The sequence below is a fragment of the Mobula hypostoma genome, chromosome 6 (assembly GCF_963921235.1).
Source record: "Mobula hypostoma chromosome 6, sMobHyp1.1, whole genome shotgun sequence".
Taxonomy (NCBI): domain Eukaryota; kingdom Metazoa; phylum Chordata; class Chondrichthyes; order Myliobatiformes; family Myliobatidae; genus Mobula; species Mobula hypostoma.
The window spans coordinates 175,192,238-175,213,133 of NC_086102.1; the positions used below are offsets into that span (position 1 = coordinate 175,192,238).

Consider the following 20,896-nt stretch of genomic DNA (forward strand, 5'->3'; position numbering starts at 1 on the left):
ACAATTTATAATAAAATCAATATTACACAAAATAGCAGAAGACCAAGAAGAAGTAAGGATAACAATAAGGGTACATATAAAAGAAGGCTAACACTAAAATAGTACAACCTCCATGCTAAATCATCACCCGAGGACCAGCAGTCTATGTCAACATTCAATTATGAACAAGTAGAACCAGGCTTAAGTCAGAAATGAACCTGATGCCCGAGAATGCATATCATGGTCAACAGAAGAGAAGAAATCAAATCTCTGATCTGCAACAGAGCTGATAGAACAGGAAGTATTGGCAACAGTACCAGTGGTGAGTATTATCAGTCAATAAGTGAAATTTATGCAGCAATAAAAATAACTAAATTTGTATCAAGAATGCAAATTCTCAACAATTCAAAAATTGTGAGAGTAAGAGGTCGGCATGGACTAGAAGGATCGAGATGGCCTGTTTCTGTGCTGTAATTGTTATATGGTTATATGGTTAACGCACCAACCAATCATAGACAGAATGCCTACAGTCATCAAAATGAATGCGTACTATTTTTCTGCTTTAATAAAATCAGGAGTAGATTTTTTTTGTAGCAAAAATATTCAAAATGAATTATAACAGATCATCGAAGTAAAACAAAGTTTTAAATACCTTTTGTTTTCAACAAAGAAAAAAATGATAGTTTATCTTGCAAGGAAAAGAAGAGAATGATATTATATGGTCACATATTCTATGTTATACTTGCAGTGCACACATTATGATGTTGGAAGAATAATCATGTTATGAGCCATAGATCTGAGTTTGGAAATCTAGTTATCAAGTATTAATCTGGAAAATAAAACATCAGACTACCGGAATTTTGGATGTCTCCACATTTACAGAGAATAGAATATGATGTGAAGTGATAAGATGGCTGTTTAGGAGCGGTGTTCAGGGATTGAAATCAACCAGGAATGTGCCAAAATAGTCAAAGCTAGAGACATCAAATCTAATTGATATTTCAGCATCACATATGTTAAGTAAAGTGAAGTGATATTGCCACATGCAAGTGGGAGGTTCTACTGATGGCATGGAGGTGAAATCCATAACTAGTGATGAATGTTCCTGTTTAATTCCAGATATTTGCCAGAAAAGAAGAGGAGAGTTGTTGGCTAGTGAACAGTTAGTAAAAGGGACAAAAGACAATAACTATTGCATTCATTATAATTAAGAAGACCATAAGATATAGGAGCAGAATTAGGCCAATCTCCTTTACCCCGTATCCCTTCACCGCCTGTCCAATCAAGAATCTATCACCCTCTGCCTTAAATAAACATAAGGACTTGGCCTCCACAGCTGTCTGTGTCAATGAATGCCATAAGACCATAAGACAGAGGAGCAGAATTAGGCCATTCAGCTCATTGAGTGTGCTGCACCATTTCATCCCAGATCCCAATCAACCCCAGACACACGCCTTCTTGCCATATCCTTTGATTCCCTGACCAATCAGGAAATTAACAACTTCTGCCTTAAGTATACCCATGGACAAAGCCACCACCCCAGTCTGTGTCAGAGTATTCCACAGATTTACTACTCTCTGGCTAAAAAAATACTTCCTTACCTCTGTTCTAAAAGGTCACCCCTCAATTTTTTACCTGTGCCCTCTAGTTCTGGGAATCCCCGCCACAGGAAATATATTCTCCACGTCCACCCTGTCTAGTCCTTTCAACATTCGGTAGGTTTCAATGAGATCCCACCGCACCCCCACCCCCCCGCCCCCACATTCTTCTAAATTCCAGTAAGTACAGGCCCAAAGTTGCCAAATGCTCCTCATATGTTAACCCCTTCATTCCCAGATTCAGGCTTGTGAACCTCCTCCGAACTCTCTCCTATGACTATAAATCCTTTCTGAGATATAGGGCCCAAAACTGTTGATATTACTCCAAGTGTGATCTCACTGGTGTCTTATGAAGCCTCAGCATTATCTCCTTGTTTTTATATTCTATTCCCTTTGAAATAAATGCCAACATTGCTTTGGCCTTCTTTACCACAGACTCAACCTGTAAATTAACCTTCTGGGAATCTTGCACAAGGATTCCTAAGTTTCTCTGTACCTCTAATGTTTGAACCCTCTCCCCATTTAGATAATAGTTTGAACTATTGTTCCTTTTACCAAAATGCATTATTAGACATTTGCCAACACTGTATTCCATCTGCCACTTTTTTGCCCATTTTTCCAATTTGTCTAAATCCTGCTGCAATTGTATTGCTTCCTCAGCACTATCTACCTCTCTACCTATCTTCGTATCATCTGCAAACTTTGCCACAAAGCCATCAATTCCATGAACCAAATCATTGACAAACAATGTGAAAAGTAGCAGCCCCAATAGTGACCCCTGAGGAACACCAGTAGTCACTGGCAGCCAACCAGAGAAAGCCCCCATTATTCCCAGTCCATGCCTCCTGCCTGTCAGCCATTTCTCAATCCATGCTAGTATCTTTCCTGTAACGTCATAGGATTTTATCTTGTTAAGTAGCCTCATATGTGGCATCTTGTCAAAGACCTTTTGAAAATCCAAGTAAATGACATCCTCTGCCTCTCCTTTGTCCACCCTGCTTGTTACTTCCTCGAAGAACTCGAACAGATTTGTCAGGCAAGATTTCCCTTTACAGAAACCATGCTGACTTTGACTTATTTCATCATTAGCCTCCAAGTACCCCGAAATCTCACTCTTATTAATAGACTCCAATACTTTCCCAATCACTGAGGTTAGGCTAACTGGCCTATAATTTCCATTCTTTTGCCTCTGTCCCTTCTTAAAGAGTGGAGTCACATTTACAATCTTCCAGTCCTCTGGGACCATGCCAGAATAAAGTGATTCTTGAAAGACCATGACCAATGCATCCATTATTTCTTCAGTAACCTCTCTCAGGACTCTGGGATGTAGTCCATCTTGTCCAGGTGACTTATCCACCTTAAAACCTTTCAGATTGCCCAGCACTTTTTCCTTTGAAATAGCAATGACCATTACTCCTGCTCCCTGACACTCATGGACCTCTGGCACACTGCTACTGTCTTCCATAGCAAAAACTGACGCAACGTACCCATTAAGTTCATCTGCCATTTCTTTGTCCCCCATTACTACCTCACCAGCATCATTTTCCAATGGTCCAATATGAACTCTCACCATACTGCTAGTGTCTTCCGTAGTGAAGACTGATGCAAAATACTTACTCAGTTCATCCGCTATTTCCTTGTCCCCCCATTATACTCCTCCAGCATCGTTTTCCAGCGGTCCAATATGTACTTTCGCTTCTCTTTGCACTTCATGTATCTGAAAAAACTTTGGTATCTTCTTTAATATTATTGGCTAGCTTACTTTCATATTCCATCTTTATGTTCTTAAAATTGCTTATTTTAGTTGCCTTCTATTGGTATTTGAAACCTTCCCAATCCTCTGACTTCCCACTAATTTTTGTTCTGTTATATGCCCTCGCTTTGGCTTTTATGTTGGCTTTGACTTCCCTTATTAACCATGGTTGTGTCATCTTGCCTTTAGAATACTTCTTTCTCTTTGGGATGTATATATCCTGTGCCCTCCGAATTGCTTCCAGAAATTGCAGCTATTGCTGCTCTGCTGTCATCCCTGCCAATGTTCTTTTCCAATCAACTCTGGCCAACTCCTCTCTCAAGCCTCTGTAATTCCCTTTACTCTGCTGTAATATATCTGTATATATCTGACTTCTCCTTCTCAAATTTCAGGGTGAATTTGATCATATTGTGATCACTTGCCTCTAAGGGTTCTTTTACCTTAACCTCTCGAATCAATTCTGGTTTATTGCACAACACCCAATCCAGAATAGCTGATCCGCTAGTGAGTTCAACCATGAGTTGCTCAAAAAAGCCTTCTCGGAGGCATTCTAGAAATTTCCCCTCTTAGAATCCTGCACCAAACTGATTTTCCCAATTTACCTACAAGCTTCTGGTTTAAGATGGTGCTGGAGAACTTCTGCAACTTTTGCTTGTGGTTACTGTTTGCATGATAATTGTTTCTCAGTGCACACTGGGTGTTCGATGGCCTCTTTTTATGGCTTATTTTATTTTTTTATTTGTGCGTTTTTTTATTCTCTGCACATTGGGTGTTAGTCTTTTTTCATATAATCAGTTTTTTTTTTGGGGTTTCGTTGTTTCACAGCCGCCTGTTAGGAGACAAATCTCAAGGTTGTATAACATATACATACTTTGAAAATAAATGTACTTTGAACCTTTGAACCTTGATATTGGAATATCCCATGACTATTACAACATTGTCTTTTTGGCATGCATTTTCTGTCTCTCGTTGTAACTTGTAGACCACATCCTTACTACTATTTGGGGGTCAATATGTAACTTCCATCAGGGTCTTTTTACCCTTGCAGTTCCTTAGCTCTATCCACAATGATTCAACACCCTCTGACCCTATGCCACCTCTTTCTAATGATTTAATTTCATTTTTTACCGACAGAACCACACCACCCCTTCTGCCTTCCTGCTTGTCCTTTTGTTACAATGTCTGTCCTTGAACATTAAGCTGTCAGATATAATCTTCTTTCAGCCATGATTTAGTGATGCCTACAACATCATATTTGTCAATCTGTAACTATGCTGCAAGTTCATTGATCTTATTCCATATACTGTACTGCACACATTCAGATTTATCACCTTTAGTCCTGTATTCACCCTTTTCGATTTTGTCTGCCTTTTACATTGCAACTCATCCTGTCGACTGTAAAATTGCCCTATCATCATATAACCATATAACCATTGCTGCACGGAAACAGGCCATCTCGGCCCTTCTAGTCCGTACCGAACTCTTACTCTCACCCAGTCCCACCGACCTACACTCAGCCCATAACCCTCCATTCCTTTCCTGTCCATATATCTATCCAATTTAACTTTAAACAACAACATCGAAACTGCCTCAACCACTTCTGTTGGAAGCTCATTCCATGCAGCTACCACTCTTTGAGTAAAGAAGTTTTCAGTTCATCAGCCTCTCCTTGTTAGGAGTTTCACTACACATTGCCTCCTTTTGTAACCCAACTACCTCATCTTCAGCACCATCACTCCAGTTCCCATCCTCCTGCCAAATTAGTTTAAACCCACCTGAACAACTTTAGCCAAACTGCCCGCAAAGATATTAGACCCCCTTGGGTTCAGGTGTAACCCATCCCTTTTGTATAGGTCACACCTTCTCCAGAAGAGATCCCAATGTTCCATAAATCAGAACCCCTGTGCCCTGCATCCTGCACCAGTTCCTCAGCCACAGATCCTCCTGCAAAATCATCCTACTCTTACCCTCACTGGCATGTGGCACAGGCAGCAATCCAGCTTGTCTCTGTTTCTCTGACTAAAGAAACTCCTATCAACACTGCAGTCCTCTTCACCTCTCTGCTTCTCTGAGCCACAATCCCAGAGACCTGGTCACTTGTGGGCCATTGGGTCGTCCCCCTCAATAGTATCTAAAATTATATGCTTATTATTGAGGGGAATGGCCACAGGTATACTCTGCACTAGCTGTGTGTTTACCCTCCTTCTCCTGACAGTCACCCAGTTACCTGTCTCCTGCAACCTGGGCGTGACTACCTCCCTGTCTATCACCTCCTCATCTCTCCTGTGTGAGTCGAAGGTCATCCAGTTCCTTGATAAGTTCCCTCAGGATCTGTAGCACGATACACCTGAAGTAGATGTGTTTATCTGGGAGACTGGCGGTCTCCCAGACTTACCACATCCCACATGCAGTACAAAATACCGCCCCTTTAACCATTCTCACTATTGTATGCACTGATAGATGAGAAATGAACAAATAAGAACAGGGAGAACAACTTTCAAGACAAATTACCTCACCCAAGCCTGACCTCACCTAAGCTTGAAGAGCCAAAGCCACTTTGGAAGTTTTTATATATAATTTACACGGTCAGATTCAGACAATTTAGATATAGCATACAGGGTCAAAAGAGGTGATTGTATAGGAGCACCAGATACCAGGATATGTTTGGAATCACACTGTATTTTTCAGTGATATTGCCAGGCAGCATGGAAGTGAAATAGTAGGAGAGGTCAAAAGATGGAGTCTTAGAGGACATAGCAGTGATGATAATGACTTGGTAAGGTAATCTTCTCCTGGTGATTCACTGGCTACAATTAGAGAGACGAGAATGGACCCAGCCAAGTGTGTTGCAGCTGAATATGATGATGGTGGAGTGTTATCTGAGGAGGAGGAGGATACTTTGGTCAACCACAAAGTTAAAGATAGATTGTGAAGGACAAGGAGGAATCAGAATCAGAATCAAGTTCATTATCACTGTGTTACATGATGTGAAGTTTGTTGTTTTGTGGTGGCAATACAGTGCAAAGACATAAAATTACTATAAACTACAGAGGAAATAGAACCAGTCAGAAATCCATTGGCAGAGGGGAAGAAGCTGTTTCTGAACCATTGAGTGTGGGTCTTCATGTTCCTGTACCTCCTCCCAGATGGTGGTAAAGAGAAGGGAACATGTCCCAGGTCGCAAACAATGATATGAATGATATTGATTAGAACACTTCTCAAAACTAAGGAAGTGACTGAAAACTGAAAGATTCAGAGAAGTTAAAGGATAAACTGCATCTGCAGCAAAAGAAGTGGGATTGTTTACAGTGCTCCAACAGAAATATATGAACAGCATTGCAATATTAGATGGCGATGGGAGGAGGTTCTCAGTGATGCCTTTTATAGTTGCTGACTATATACAGTATTTTGATAGGCTCAGGAATGAAGATCACAGGTGGGCTTCTTCAATTGTTGGTGAACATTGAGGCATGTACTTTTAAGTGCAGCTGATTCTCTTTTCATTGAAACAGGCAATTTACTTCCATGTAAATTGCATAACCATGTTTGTTTGTATTAATAGTTCATGCCCAGTAGGTGCTTTTTAATAATGGAACAGTGTACATGAAAAAAATGCTGAGCAAATATTTTTGTTCAGGAGACATGCATAATTTTGGCAAGTGATCATTTTCTCCTTTTTGCAGCATTCCTATTAATTCACTGCCATTATCAGTTTACTGTCACTTTGCTGTATGGCTGAAGGGTAGTTCCTGTGGTCCTGGATTGAGAGTGTGCAGAAAAAAAGAACATGTTTTATCAGCTTTTATAGTTTGAGTGTGAAAAGTACACGTAAGAAAAATCAGTGAGTGAATATGCTTCCTGGAGGGTATGTGATAAAGAAAGAGCAGAAGGAAAAAAAAAATTTGAAGGTTTTGGCCTAAGCTTAGTTAACATAGAACATACAACAGTACAGCACAGTACAGGCCCTTCAGCCCACAATGTTGTGCCGACCCTTAAACCCTGCCTCCCATATAACCCCCCCACCTTAAATTCCTCCATACACCTGTCTAGTAGTCTCTTAAATTTCACTAGTGTATCTGCCTCCACCACTGACTCAGGCAGTGCATTCCACGCACCAACCACTCTCTGAGTATAAAACCTTCCTCTAATATCCCCCTTGAACTTCCCACCCCTTACCTTAAAGCCATGTCCTCTTGCATTAAGCAGTGGTGCCCTGGGGAAGAGGCGCTGGCTGTCCACTCTATCTATTCCTCTTAATACCTTTCATGTCTCCTCTCATCCTCCTCTCCAGAGAGTAAAGCCTTAGCTCCCTTAATCTCTTATCATAATGCATACTCTCTAAACCAGGCAGCATCCTGTAAATCTCCTCTGTACCCTTTCCAATGCTTCCACATCCACAGTTATAGTACACTAACCTCTGAATCTATAACAAATGAGAATATATGCTATTAGAAATATCAGAGCTAAAAGTGGGAAACCAACGAATTGAATGTGTGGACCATGATCTAGATTAACCTGTTCCAATTCCACCAAGTGCAAACAATACTACACATTTGCTTATCCAGATATATTTTTTAAGTGTTGTGAGAGTAACTGCCTCCACCACTTTTCCCAGAAGTGCATTTCAACCATACTCAAACTGTGCACATTCTCAAAGTGATAGAAGATTTTCTCATGTGCCCTCTAATTTTTCTACTCCTCACCCTGTTTTAGTTGTCTCTGTGTCTCTGTTATGGGGAAATGTTTCTCACTGCCCTCTCTGTCTATGCCCCTTATAATTTTGTATAACTCAAATTGGGTCCCCCCCCCCCCCGCCCCGCCTTAGCTTCCTCTGTTCTAAAGTAAATAAATCCGGCCTATCCAGTCTCTCCTCATAACTAAAACATTCAATCCTATTAACATACTTATTCATCTCTGCTGACCCTCTCCAATACAATTAAGTCTGTCCTCTTAGGTGTGGCCAGATATGTACACAATATTTTAGATGTTGTCTAACCTAAGTTTTATAAAATTATATCATAACCTTCATGCTTGTATATTCAGTAGGGCAGAATCCCGAGTGCCTTCTTCACCACCTTCCCTATTTGTCCTACTTTAAGGGATTTATGGACTTTGGTACTAATTTCAAAGTTTTGAATATATTATCAAAGTACTTATATGTTACCATATATAACCCTGAGATTCATTTTTGTGGGCATTCATAGGAAATACAAAGAAACACAATAGAGTCAATGATAAAAATGCACACAAGAAGATGGAGAAAGGATCAGTGTGCAAAAGACAACAAGCTGTAATTTTAAAAAAATTATAAATAAACAAGCAGTATGTATCAAGAACATGAGATGAAGAGCACTTGAAAATAAGTCCATAGGTACTCCACCACCTGCATCAACATGTTGACGTCATGTGGAGGCTTGCGTGCTTCAAAGACTCCATCAGGCAATGCCAACTCAGGGCCACCCATGTTGGAGTGGCTGTGGAGAAGATGCTAGATGCTGTTTAATCCAACCCTGGCTCCCGAATGGACAGACTCCCGTCTGCCCCTGCTGGGCCGCACTTCATCATGAATCAAGGAGGAGTGGCTTGACAAAAGCCAATTGGAAGTGTGAAGAGAAAAACACCTGCTATATGAAACAACAACGTCCATAGGTTGTAGGAACAGTTCAGTGTTGGGGTGAGTGAAGTTGAGTGACATCACTCCCTCTGGTTCAAGGGCCTGATGGTTGAAGGGTAATTATTTCCTGAACCTGGTGGTGTGGGTCCTGAGGCTCCTGTACCTCTTTTATTATGGCAGCAACAAGAAGAGAGCATGGCCTGGATGGTGGGTTCCTTGATGATGGATGCTGGTTTCTTGTGGCAACACTCCTCAAAGATGTGTTCAATGGTTGCGAAGGCTTTACTCTGAATGGATTGAGTTGTATCCACTACTTTTTGTAGGCTTTTCCATTTAAAGGCATTGATGTTTCCATACCAGACCACAATACAACCAGTCAGTACACTCTCCGCTGCACAACTTTAGAAATTTGTCAATGTTTTCGATGGCACCTGTGAACTCTGGTCCTACACTCTCCCAACATAGGAAACACCTTCTTCACCTCCATTCTATCGAGGCCTTTCAACATTCAATAGGTTTCAACACTCATTCTTCTGAAATCTCTGCATATGTTGGATGGGCAATGATGTGTATGTGATTATACCTTTCCCACTGTATTGGCAGTTATGATCTATACCACAGAGGTCCATTAATAACCAATTTTGAAGTAATTTGACATCTACTCTGCCAAGACAATAAACATCAAGCTGCCAAATATTGTGAGCAAATAAATGAAAGCTCTCAAAATCATAGGTCACCTCAGGTAAACACAAAAAATTCAAATATAACATTTTAAGAATTACAGAGGATATGTGCAGAATAACACCTGTCCCTAAAGCAATACAACTGCAGGAAATTATCTAGTCATTTGTCATTATGCTGTTGTAGGATTGGTATGCACCCATACAATGAGTCAATTTTCCTTAGGTCATAGCAGAGAGATACATTTTGTTTGTACAGTATTTCATTGACTCTCTAATTCTTTAGGACATCCTGAGATTGCGATAGCTGTTACGTAGGAGCATTAGAAGAGGATAGGCCGGCTGGTGGCGCAGTGAGATCAGCGCCAGACTCTGGAGCGAAAGTTCCCGAGTTTGATTCCAGGTCGGGCCACCCCCGAGCACACTTTCCATCCATGCCGGGTTGAGTGTTGAGCTAGCCACTCTGCCTTGTAAAAAAATACAAGGGTTGGGTCAGGAACGTTCATAACGTGACCCGGTTAATCCTGACACCACGTGCCAGAGAATGGCTGAATGTCTTGTATGACACGCTTAAAAAAAAATTAGAAGAGGAATAGACTAATAATAAACTTGAGCATTTGCTGCCATTCAATTTGATTATGCGTAAGTCAAAGCCCCTAAACCTCATCTCCTGATACACTTACAGAACAAAAATCCATCACCTTCAGACTGCAAGATTGTTACTTTATCCACAGCCTTTTGGGAAGTGAGTTGCAAATTTCAACTAGTGGTTATAATCTAGTGGGGTTCCTTGCTTTTGTTACTAAACAGCCTGGACTACCACAAAATAATCTAGTTGTATCTATTAAAAATTATTATTATTTTAACCATGTTGTTCCATTCAAACTGAAACTATTTTATGAATTTTCCTTGTAATGTAAACCCTTAAGTTCTTTCTTCATCACCTTAGAGCAGGGGTTCCCAACCTGGGGTCCACGGACCCTCTTGCTGAATGGTCTTAATTGTCCATGGCATTAAAAAGGTTGGGAACCCCTGCGTTAGAGCATCTTACAGTACTTAATTTTTGAAGCATAGTCATTCCAATATAAGCAAATGTGTCAACAGAGCCACATATGCACCCGCACCCACCTACAGAAAATGAAGTGCCAAACCCATTAATGATATTGGATGAGTGATACAATGTTAACTAAACCACTAGAATTACTTGCCTGCGGTTTTCAGGAAGTGTTATGAGACTGTTTATCTCCTGAAATGGATTAAACCAGGTTTAATTATTGTTCTAAAAACAACACCCACAACAACACAAGAGTCTGATACAATTTGTTGAATTTTGTCCTTGTTCCTGTTATCAAGACTTGAAAGAAGGTCTTAGAACTACAGTCTGCTGGATCAGAGTTGAGTGTTTTACGACTGTGTTAAATTGAAGTGTTTAATAATCATGCATGTAGTAAGCATGCCAATACAAAAAGAGAAGGGTGGGCTGAGTACGATCTTAACTAATTAAGGTGAACTATTTATTTCTGGTTACACAAGGGTAGCAATACTTTTCATGAGCTACACAATTATTCTGAAGAACCTGCACCTTTATGAAACCATCCTGCAACAGTGGCCCCAACAATTTAAAATGTACAATTTGAACCAGGTACCTGAGAGATGCTGGCTAATGGATTACTTTGGGAGAATGAGTTACTTCCTTTAGAAAATAAATAATATCTGGCATCCAACAATTAGTAAGTAAAAAACTGTAGTAGAAAAAAATTAATAATACAATACTTCATCATTTTGTTAACCCCAACGAGGATGAAGAATTTCAGAAATATTCCAAGATTTTATTTATGTTCACTTATCCTAAATATCAATGCATTATGGTTATAGTTTTCAATTACAGCTAACTTGATATTATGTAACATGTTGATAAGCTTTGTGTGGGATTGTAGAATCAAATAATATGTCAATTGGTGTTATATGACTTTTTATGCATGTTTTAATATATTTTCTGAAAAGCATGTTAATTACTTTAATTTTGCCTTAAGTCTATTAGACAGCTGTGTAGTGAAACCTTCTCTATTGTCATATATTGTTTTTGATTTCCCTAAGCAATAGATTTACACGTAGAAAGGAACCGCCAGTTAGCATGCAGAAGCTGCTTAGTTTTGGCTATGCTGATGATTGGTTTTCAGAACACAAGGATGCAAAAATCACCAAGCAAAATATGGGTACAGTATCATAATTGATCCATTCTATGATAAATGAATGGCCATGCATGATGATATTTTTGTAATTAGGAACTTTATGGTGGATGAAAAAGGATCTAGTGCTTTCCTGGCATACATGACGAATAAACTCATCATGAAATGGCAGAGTTTTTCTTTGAAACATTGGTTAAAATTGATACCTGTACCCAGCTGGAAACCAGAAAAGAGTTTATTCGTTTATGGAGGATGTGCAAGAAATGTCATGTCATATGCCTTGAGGTTTCAAATGCTGAGAAGAAATGTGCTGTTATTTTGACATTATTTGCTTAGCAGGGATGCTCAGGCAACTGTGGTGGTTGTTTCTAGCAGGCTGCATCAGTGATACTGTCAATAGAGCTCAATTTTCTGTGGTTTCTAGGCAACAGTAGTGGGGTAGGCAATCTAATTCTGCACATGAGAGCCTTTAGGCATGGGAACCAGTAATACCATGTTCAATGCTCATAATGCAGTACATTTTTCAATGATAGCTGTAATGGCGATTTCTGATTTCATTCCCCGATGTATTAGCCCCATGATTCGGTTAAAGCATCTGAATGCAGCATCCATTTCAAATGGTACAATGTAGAGGATATGGAAGCTATTGTGACTCCTCTCTCTCTTAAAGAGGAATCTTACTTTTAACTACTGCTCTGTTTGCTTCTTAGTACAATGCACCTTTAATATTTGGTGCTTTTTTATTGAAAACTGAACTTATTTAGAAATTCCTTATAACAATATTCCGTTTTCTTTATATGACTCTTTCCTTAAGTGTGCTGCTTGTAATAACTGTATTTTCTCTCTGGTTATCTCTTAATTTGAAGGTTCTACAAGAGAGGACTCAGACCAGATATCAAATATAGGTTTGTACCTTGCATTTTTTCAGCTATCTTCTGACTGTAACCAAGCAAATCAAGTAGAACAAATAGGACTGTACCTCTTCCTAGAGATGCCGCCTGGCCTGCTGCATTCACCAGCAACTTTGATGTGTGTTGCTTGAATTTCCAGCATCTGCAGAATTCCTGTTGTTTGCGAAATCAAGTAGAACCCTCCTTAATCACCAGTGATATCTAGATTCTGTTCACCTACAGATCACCAGCCTCATAGATGACATTGATGGTTTCCAGTGGAAACAAGCTGAATGTGTGAATGCTGCTTTCTCTCATGATGGCGTTCCTCACACCATCTCACAACTGACTACGAATCAGAAAACAGGCATGGTCAGATTGCTCCACAGAATCTGAGGTATCACAGTTTGAAACTGATCAGGGTTCTATGCTCCCAAGAAGAGAGTATCAAATGAATTTCAGGTACCTCTTCTGGAGACACAAGTGTAACTATTTCCCTTTGCAATTCCAGTAGGTTCAAACAAGAGGCAGGGTAAAACATCACCATGATAATCATCAGGCATGCACTGTTATTTAGATATAATATTGTAGCTCACTTTACACTGCATAATCTTGAATAATTTGATTAGAGTTATGGATCTAAAACCTATAGAACAACGGAAGGCTAGTTCATTGGACTTAGCTGAGATGTCTCAGGATTCAGATGATGGAGCCTTTTTGAAATCCTAGATACCATCAAATTTAACCAGTGCTTTTTTTTTCAAATGTAGGTATTGAAAAATGAATGGTAATGTACCTACACTATTAGTCAATGGAAATGCCGGTTATATCCAGAGCCCACGTAAATAGTTTTTTCGTACCTTTACCCTTGAGCAATAGATGTTCACCCATTAAATACCAACAAACTAATATGATGCATTAGGCCTTTATAAAGGTATCTGTCTTGATCTATGACAGGTTAAATAACTAACATTATTGCAGAGTCTGATCAAGAGTTGTTTTTTTATCTGCCTTGGTTTAGAAATGTCCAATTTCTAAGGATAAATTCAATGCCTATTTGAATGTAATGCTAGATTCTTTCTTGGCATTAAAATTTCATTAAAGTTAAACATAAAGTGAAATGTTTGAGCAACAAACTATGTTCTTCCTAAACTTTGTTTTTTTTAAACAAGAGCATTCAGTTGCTGTGAAAGATGACATTTTGCTTGAGGGATATCAGCCCACGTATCGAGGAAAAAGGATGACTGGCATCAGAGGCTGTGGGAAGAACAAAGGTACTCCTGAAAATGATTCCTTCTTCAAAATCTTTGGCGAGCACAGGCAAGTTATATTGTCACACCCAAAAACCTTACAAGTGAAGAGATTACCTTTTCTGACATTCATGTGTATCCCATGTACAGTACAGATTGTAAGAAGATTGAACCTTTTTAAAAATTACTTTCATTATTTACTTTCTGTCAAGATCAGATCTTTGACATTAACGTTAAGTAACAAAATATTCTTGTGACAGAGAGCACTTGATAAGCGCACTCCTAACACATATGCATTTCACACACACACACACACACACACACACATTTCCTTGTCATTTTGCTGTCATTGCACTGAGTGTGCATACTTCAATGTCTTTCCCTGATATATTCTCATAATGGGTCCTAAAGGGTTGGCTTTAGAATCAGAATCAGAATCAGGTTTATCATCACCGGCATGTGACATGAAATTTGTTAGCCTAGCAGAAGCAGTTCAATGGAATACATAATCTAGCAGAGACAGGGAAAAAAATAGTAATAATAAATAAAATAAAACATAATAATAAATAAACAAGTAAATTACACATATTGAATAGATTATTAAAAATTGTGCAAAAACAGAAATACTGTATATTAAAAAAGTGAGGTAGTGTCCAAAGATTCAATGTCCATTTAGGAATTGGATGGCAGAGGGGAAGAAGCTGTTCCTGAATCGCTGAGTGTGTGCCCTCAGGCTTCTGTACCTCCTACCTGATGGTAACAGTGAGAAAAGGGCATGTCCAGGGTGCTGGAGGTCCTTAATAATGGACGCTGCCTTTCTGAGACACCGCTCCCTAAAGGCTTTATGGCGCCTTTCCCAACATACATGGTGCAATATTCCATTTCTTTATTAATGGGGATATGTAAATGTGTATATGTTTCTTGTATACTTCATTTAAGGTCGAAATCTGGTTATTTTGTAATGTGATTGTAAATACATTGTGGAGTGCATCATATTCTAATTCATGTGTAGTTTTAAGATTAAAATCCCAGTGCCTAAAAGAAAACTGGGCTCTCTCTCAGTAGGAGAGAGAGATCGAGCTGCCATGAATTCACACTGAACAAATAGTATGGAGCTATTTGTTGTGTTTTCTGGTAGTTATCTTTTTCTAAACATTAGCAGTTTCTGCTATTTTCACGGATTTTTGATACACTTAGTAAACACTTTGCTCTACAGTGCTAAGTGACTCCAGCCATTTTTCCCTTTCGTCATAATCCACGATCTATTTGTGACTCACTTACTGGTTTGGTGCACTGTTTATGTGTTTACAATAGCTTCAGTTATAGAGTTGTGGGTTTAGTATAAACCAGCATTGTAATGTTTATAAATATGAATACAGGGAAAAGGAGTAGGTGATCTGATTTCAATATTTGATTAATTGGCAGTTGATGGAAGCTATGAGATATGAATGGCAATATTGAAATACTGTAGCTGGGTGCACTTTATGAGTGTGTACTGTAACGTGATAACATGGGCAAAAATTTGCAGTAAATGCCGTTGTTTCTGCAAGTACACTTCAATTCCAGTCTTACAATTTGCATTTGTATAGTCCTAGCACAGGGAATTCTGGTCCATTAATGCCAGTAGACAAGGACTGCTACATGAAATTAATGTAAGCTTTAAATATCTTTATATCTTATAAAGTATCTTTATATTGTACTTGAATTGGTTAGGCTTATCTGAATAATTTTAGATTTAAAATGCTTCTAAATCTTATCTGTGTGTCTTTGGTATCTTTTTATTGTTTCTTAATTTTTAAAAAAAGTTTTAAGCATGTGTTAATTATTTTTAGTAGTTTGGGAATATGCTTTGGCCACTTCTCAAATTGTGCTCTTCTGTTTGATGGGTTTCCCTTCCAATGTCCCCCATATAGTGGGACTAAACAAGAAGGCCCTGCTGCCCCATTTACTTTGGCACTGAAGTTACAGCTATTTTCTCCCAAAAGATCACTGCTTAGGATGAGAATAAAATGTTGAAATTCTATCCAGAAACTGGCTTTGGCAGCTGCATGTTGACGGCAAAATATAAGCCATCATTTCCAAACCTACTCAACAAAAATTGTTAACTAAGTTTGCGGCTGTATTACACAGAGTAGCTGGTGATGCACCTGAGTGTAAGGGATGTGAAAGTGTTTTCACTTACCTTGACTTACCTGAGTGTAAGGGATGTGAAAGTGTTTTCACTTACCTTGACGGTGTATATGAAATCATTAATGTTCTTCCTGTCCCTTGGGGTGGACTCTGTCATTGGTATCCACTGTGGCAGCCTTCTAGTGAACCTTGATGTTTTGCCTTGAGGGTTTCTCCTCATTTCCTCATCTACTAGGGCCTACAGAGTGGCATCTAGAAAATGTGGGACTCACTCTCTTCTATGCTCAGGCGACTCTTCCCTTGGTAAATTCGCAGCGGTGTTATGTCTTCCGGCATCATTTGTAGCCACAAAGCACCTGCTCTTTTGAGGTACTAGCCACTTTAGACACTGAAATAATAAGCAGCAATTGTCCAATTCGCATTGATTTGTCACCACATCATGGTAATGAAGTCTGGATTTTGCCCACAAACTTCAGCTCAAACATCAACTGGAAATCATACATAGTGGCCCCTAATTTTTTTCTTGACTTTTAGGAATCCAATATTACCTGTCCTTAAATTATTCATGTACTTTGCAATGTTTACAAATATTACCATGAGGTAAAGATCAATGTGCAAGGTTATTTTAGAGAGTAAACACTGATTTGTTCCTTGCATAACTTTTAATGTTTCTTATATTTATAAATACAGTCATTGCACAGATATATATTGCCCCTCCCCCTCCATCTACCTCATTTTCTGATTATCCTCAAATGCTGGGATATATTCAACCTCAATTCCAACACTAATGGTGTAAATTACTATGATATCCCATTAGAAGTCCCTCAGGATATCCAAGAGGGTGGTGTGGTGATTTGCAGGTCTCTTAGCTTCCAGGCTGGAAATCCCCACTGGGCCGGAGCTAGTTTAGACCTGGCACAAGCATGTCAGTCCTATTCAATTTACAGCAGACACTGCTTCTTGGAAAATAATATGTATTTATTATTTTTGTTAGTTTCAATTACGTTTAGAGTGTGGAAGTACTTTTTAAAGGTAAAAAATTTTAATGGTTAGCAGACTTATTGTCTGTGTCCCAAGCAGACCCGGATGCTCCTAAAGGTCAGAGTCATTCATATTCAATGGCCCAATGACAGTGACAGCATTGACAGACTGTGAATCAGACATTAGAGCCTTTCTGTTGTCCAAGTGCCCCCGTGGCTGAAGCCACCTGCCAGTGAAACATAGAAGCATAGAAAACCTACAGCACAATACAGGCCTTTGGCCCACAAAGCTGTGCCGAGCATGTCCTTACCTTAGTAATTACCTAGGGTTACCCATAGCCCTCTATTCTTCTAAGCTCCATGTACCTATCCAGGAGTCTCTTAAAAGACCCTATCGTATCCGCCTCCACCACCGTCATCGGCAGCCCATTCCACGCACTCACCACACTCTGCATAAAAAATCTTACCCCTGACATCTCCTCTGTACCTACTTCCAAGCACCTTAAAACTGTGCCCTCTCATGCTAGTCATTTCAGCCCTGGGAAAAAGCCTCTGACTATCCACACGATCAATGCCTGTCATTGCCTTATACACCTCTATCAGGTCACCTCTCATCCTCCATCACTCCAAGGAGAAAAGGCCAAGTTCACTCAGCCTATTCTCATAAGGCATGCTCCCCAATCCAGGCAACATCCCTGTAAATCTCCTCTGCACCCTTTCTATAGTTTCCACATCCTTCCTGTAGTGAGGTGACCAGAACTGAGCACAGTACTCCAAGTGGGGTCTCTCTTAACCTCTCATTACCTCTCGGCTCTTAAACTCAATCCCACGATTGATGAAGGTCAATGCTTCGTATGCTTTCTTAACCGCAGAGACAACCTGCACTGCTGCTTTGAGTGTCCTATGGACTCAGACCCCAAGATCCCTCTGATCCTCCACACTGCCAAGAGACTTACTATATTCTGCCATCATATTTGATCCACCAAAATGAACCACTTCACACTTATCTGGGTTGAACTCCATCTGTCACTTCTCAGCCCAGTCTTGCATCCTGTCAATGTCCCGCTGTAACCTCTGACAGCCCTCCACACTATCTACAACACCCCCGACCTTTGTGTCATCAGAAAATTTACTAACCCATCCCTCCACTTCCTCATCCAGGTCATTTATAAAAATCACGAAGAGTAGGAGTCCCGGAACGGATCCCTGAGGCACACCTACTGGCCACTGACCTCCATGCAGAATATGACCCATCTACAGCCACTCTTTGCCTTCTGGGCAAGCCAGTTCTGGATCCACAAAGCAATGTCCCCTTGGATCCCATGCCTCCTTACTTTCTCAATAAGCCTTGTATGGGGTACCTTGTCAAATGCCTTGCTGAAATCCATATACACCAGATCTACGGCTCTACGTTCATCAATGTGTTTAATCACATCCTCAAAAAATTCAATCAGGCTCGTAAGGCATGACCTGCCTTTGACAACACCATGCTGACTATTCTTAATCATATTATGCCTCTCCAAATGTCCATAAATCCTGCCTGTCATGATCTTCTCTATCAGCTTACCAACCACTGAAGTAAGACTCACTGGTCTATAATTTCCTGGGCTACCTCTACTCCCTTTTTTGTTTAAGGGAACAATATCCGCAAGCCTCCAATCCTGCGGAACCTCTCACATCCCTATTGATGATGCAAAGATCATTGCCAGAGGCTCAGCAATCTCCTCCCTCACCTCCCACAGTAGCCTGGGGTACATCTTGCCTGGTGCTGGTGACTTATCCAACTTGATGCATTTCAAAAGCTGCAGCACATCCTCTTTCTTAATATCTACATGCTCAAGCTTTTCAGTCTGCTGCAATTCATCCCGACAATCGCCAAGATCCTTTTCTGTAGTGAATACTGAAGCAAAGTATTAATTAAGTAGCTCTGCTATCTCCTCCAGTTCCATACACACTTTTCCACTGTCACACTTGATTGGTCCTATTCTCTCACGTCTTATCCTCTTGCTTTTCATGTACTTGTAGAATGTCTTGGGGTTTTTCTTAATCCTGCCCGCCAAGGCTTTCTCATGGCCCCTTCTGGCTCCCCTGATTTCATTCTTAAGCTCCTTCCTGCTGGCCTTATAATCTTCTAGATCTCTATCATTATCTAGTTTTTTGAACCTTTCGTAAGCTTTTCTTTTCTTCTTGACTAGATTTACAACAGCCTTTGTATACCACAGTTCCTGTCCTATCCTTTCCCTGTCTCAATGGAACATACCTATGCAGAACTCCACGCAAATATCCCTGAACATTTGCTACATTTCTGCCGTACATTTCCCTGAGAACATTTGTTCCCAATTTATGCTTCCAAGTTCCTGCCTGATAGCCTCATATTTCCCCTTACACCAATTAAACGCTTTCCTAACTTGTCTGTTCTTATTCCTCTCCAATGCTATGATAAAGGAGATAGAATTGAGATCACTATCTCCAAAATGCTCTCCCACTGAGAGATCTGATACCTGACCAGGCTCATTTCCCAATACCAGATCAAGTACAGCCTCTCCTCTTGTAGGCTTATCAACATATTGTGTCAAGAAACCTTCCTGAACATACCAAACAAACTCCATCCCATCTAAATCCCTCTTTCTAGGGACATGCCAATCGATATTTGGGAAATTAAAATCTCCCACCACGACAACCCTGTCATTATTAAACCTTTTCAGATTCTGTCTCCCTATCTGCTCCTTGATGTCCCTGTCACTATTGGGTGGTCTATAAAAAACACCCAGTAGAGTTATTGATCCCTTTGTGTTCCGAACTTCCATCCACAGAGACTCCGTAGACAATCCCTCCATGACTTCCTCCTTTTCTGCAGCTGTGACACCATCTCTGATCAACAGTACCATGGCCCCACCTCTTTTGTCTCCCTCCCTGTCCTTTCTGAAACATCTAAAGCCTGGCACTTGAAGTAACCACTCCTGCCCCTCAGCCACAACATCATAGCTCCAAGTACTGATCCATGCTATAAGCTCATGCATTTTGTTCACAATACTCCTTGCATTAAAATAGACATATCTGAAACCATGGTCTGAGCACATCCCTTCTCTATCACCTGTCTATCCTCCCTCTCACACTGTCTCCAAGCTTTCTCTATTAGTGAGCCAACCCCCTCTTCCTTCGTCTCTTCAGTTCGGTTCCCAGCCCCCAGCAATTCTAGTTTAAAGTCTCCCCAGTAGCCTTAGCAAACAGTGGTGATACCCATTGCTGTGCCGGGCCGTGTAAAATCACTAGGAGTTGGGATGTGGCAGAAGTCTGTGCTCTGGGCCACACTGAAGCAAACGGTGCAGCTGAGACACGGACACTCAGCAATTTGTGGGGAATGCATGGGAGATCTGCTCTTTAAGAAATATACATACCTCTACATACACAGAATATTTCTAAGGGCATCTGATTATCATTTCAAAAATTTCAAGACCTTGCATCAGGAGACACAGAAGCCTACAATCTAATGTCAAGGCAATAAATTAGAACAAGATCTGGTCTTGTAGCTCTAGCAGGATGTTAAGCCAAGGATCTATATTTCTCAGTACTTGTAGCAATTTTGACAAGATTGAGGCTCGCGTAGAAATTGGAGCTTAAAATATGTTAAACATTCATTTGCTTTGCTAAAAAGATTATCTTTTCGTCAGTCTATACCTATCCCACATTTACAAAATTCCAAGTAGATTTCTCCTTTGCAGAAGTGAATTTACAGGTAGATGCCACATTATGGTAATTTTGGCAGAATATTGTGGGCCCTGATAGGACATGATTTCAATCACTTTCAACCGCAATACAACAATATCCCTGAC

The 20,896-nt window shown here is 40.1% G+C and overlaps 1 protein-coding gene across 6 annotated transcripts in view; it reads left to right on the forward strand.

The window, feature by feature from the left end:
* Positions 1 to 20,896, forward strand: part of c6h7orf57 (chromosome 6 C7orf57 homolog) — a 72,655-nt gene that overhangs the window by 43,018 nt on the left and 8,741 nt on the right. For 4 of the 6 annotated variants that reach the window (XM_063050127.1, XM_063050128.1, XM_063050132.1 and 1 more), the window contains 3 exons: positions 11,722 to 11,840; positions 12,680 to 12,718; positions 13,876 to 14,023. In XM_063050127.1, the coding sequence (XP_062906197.1) occupies positions 11,722 to 11,840; positions 12,680 to 12,718; positions 13,876 to 14,023 (306 nt within the window). The remainder of the gene's footprint in view (positions 1 to 11,721; positions 11,841 to 12,679; positions 12,719 to 13,875; positions 14,024 to 20,896) is intronic. The other 2 variants (XM_063050130.1, XM_063050129.1) reach the window with 2 other exon arrangements.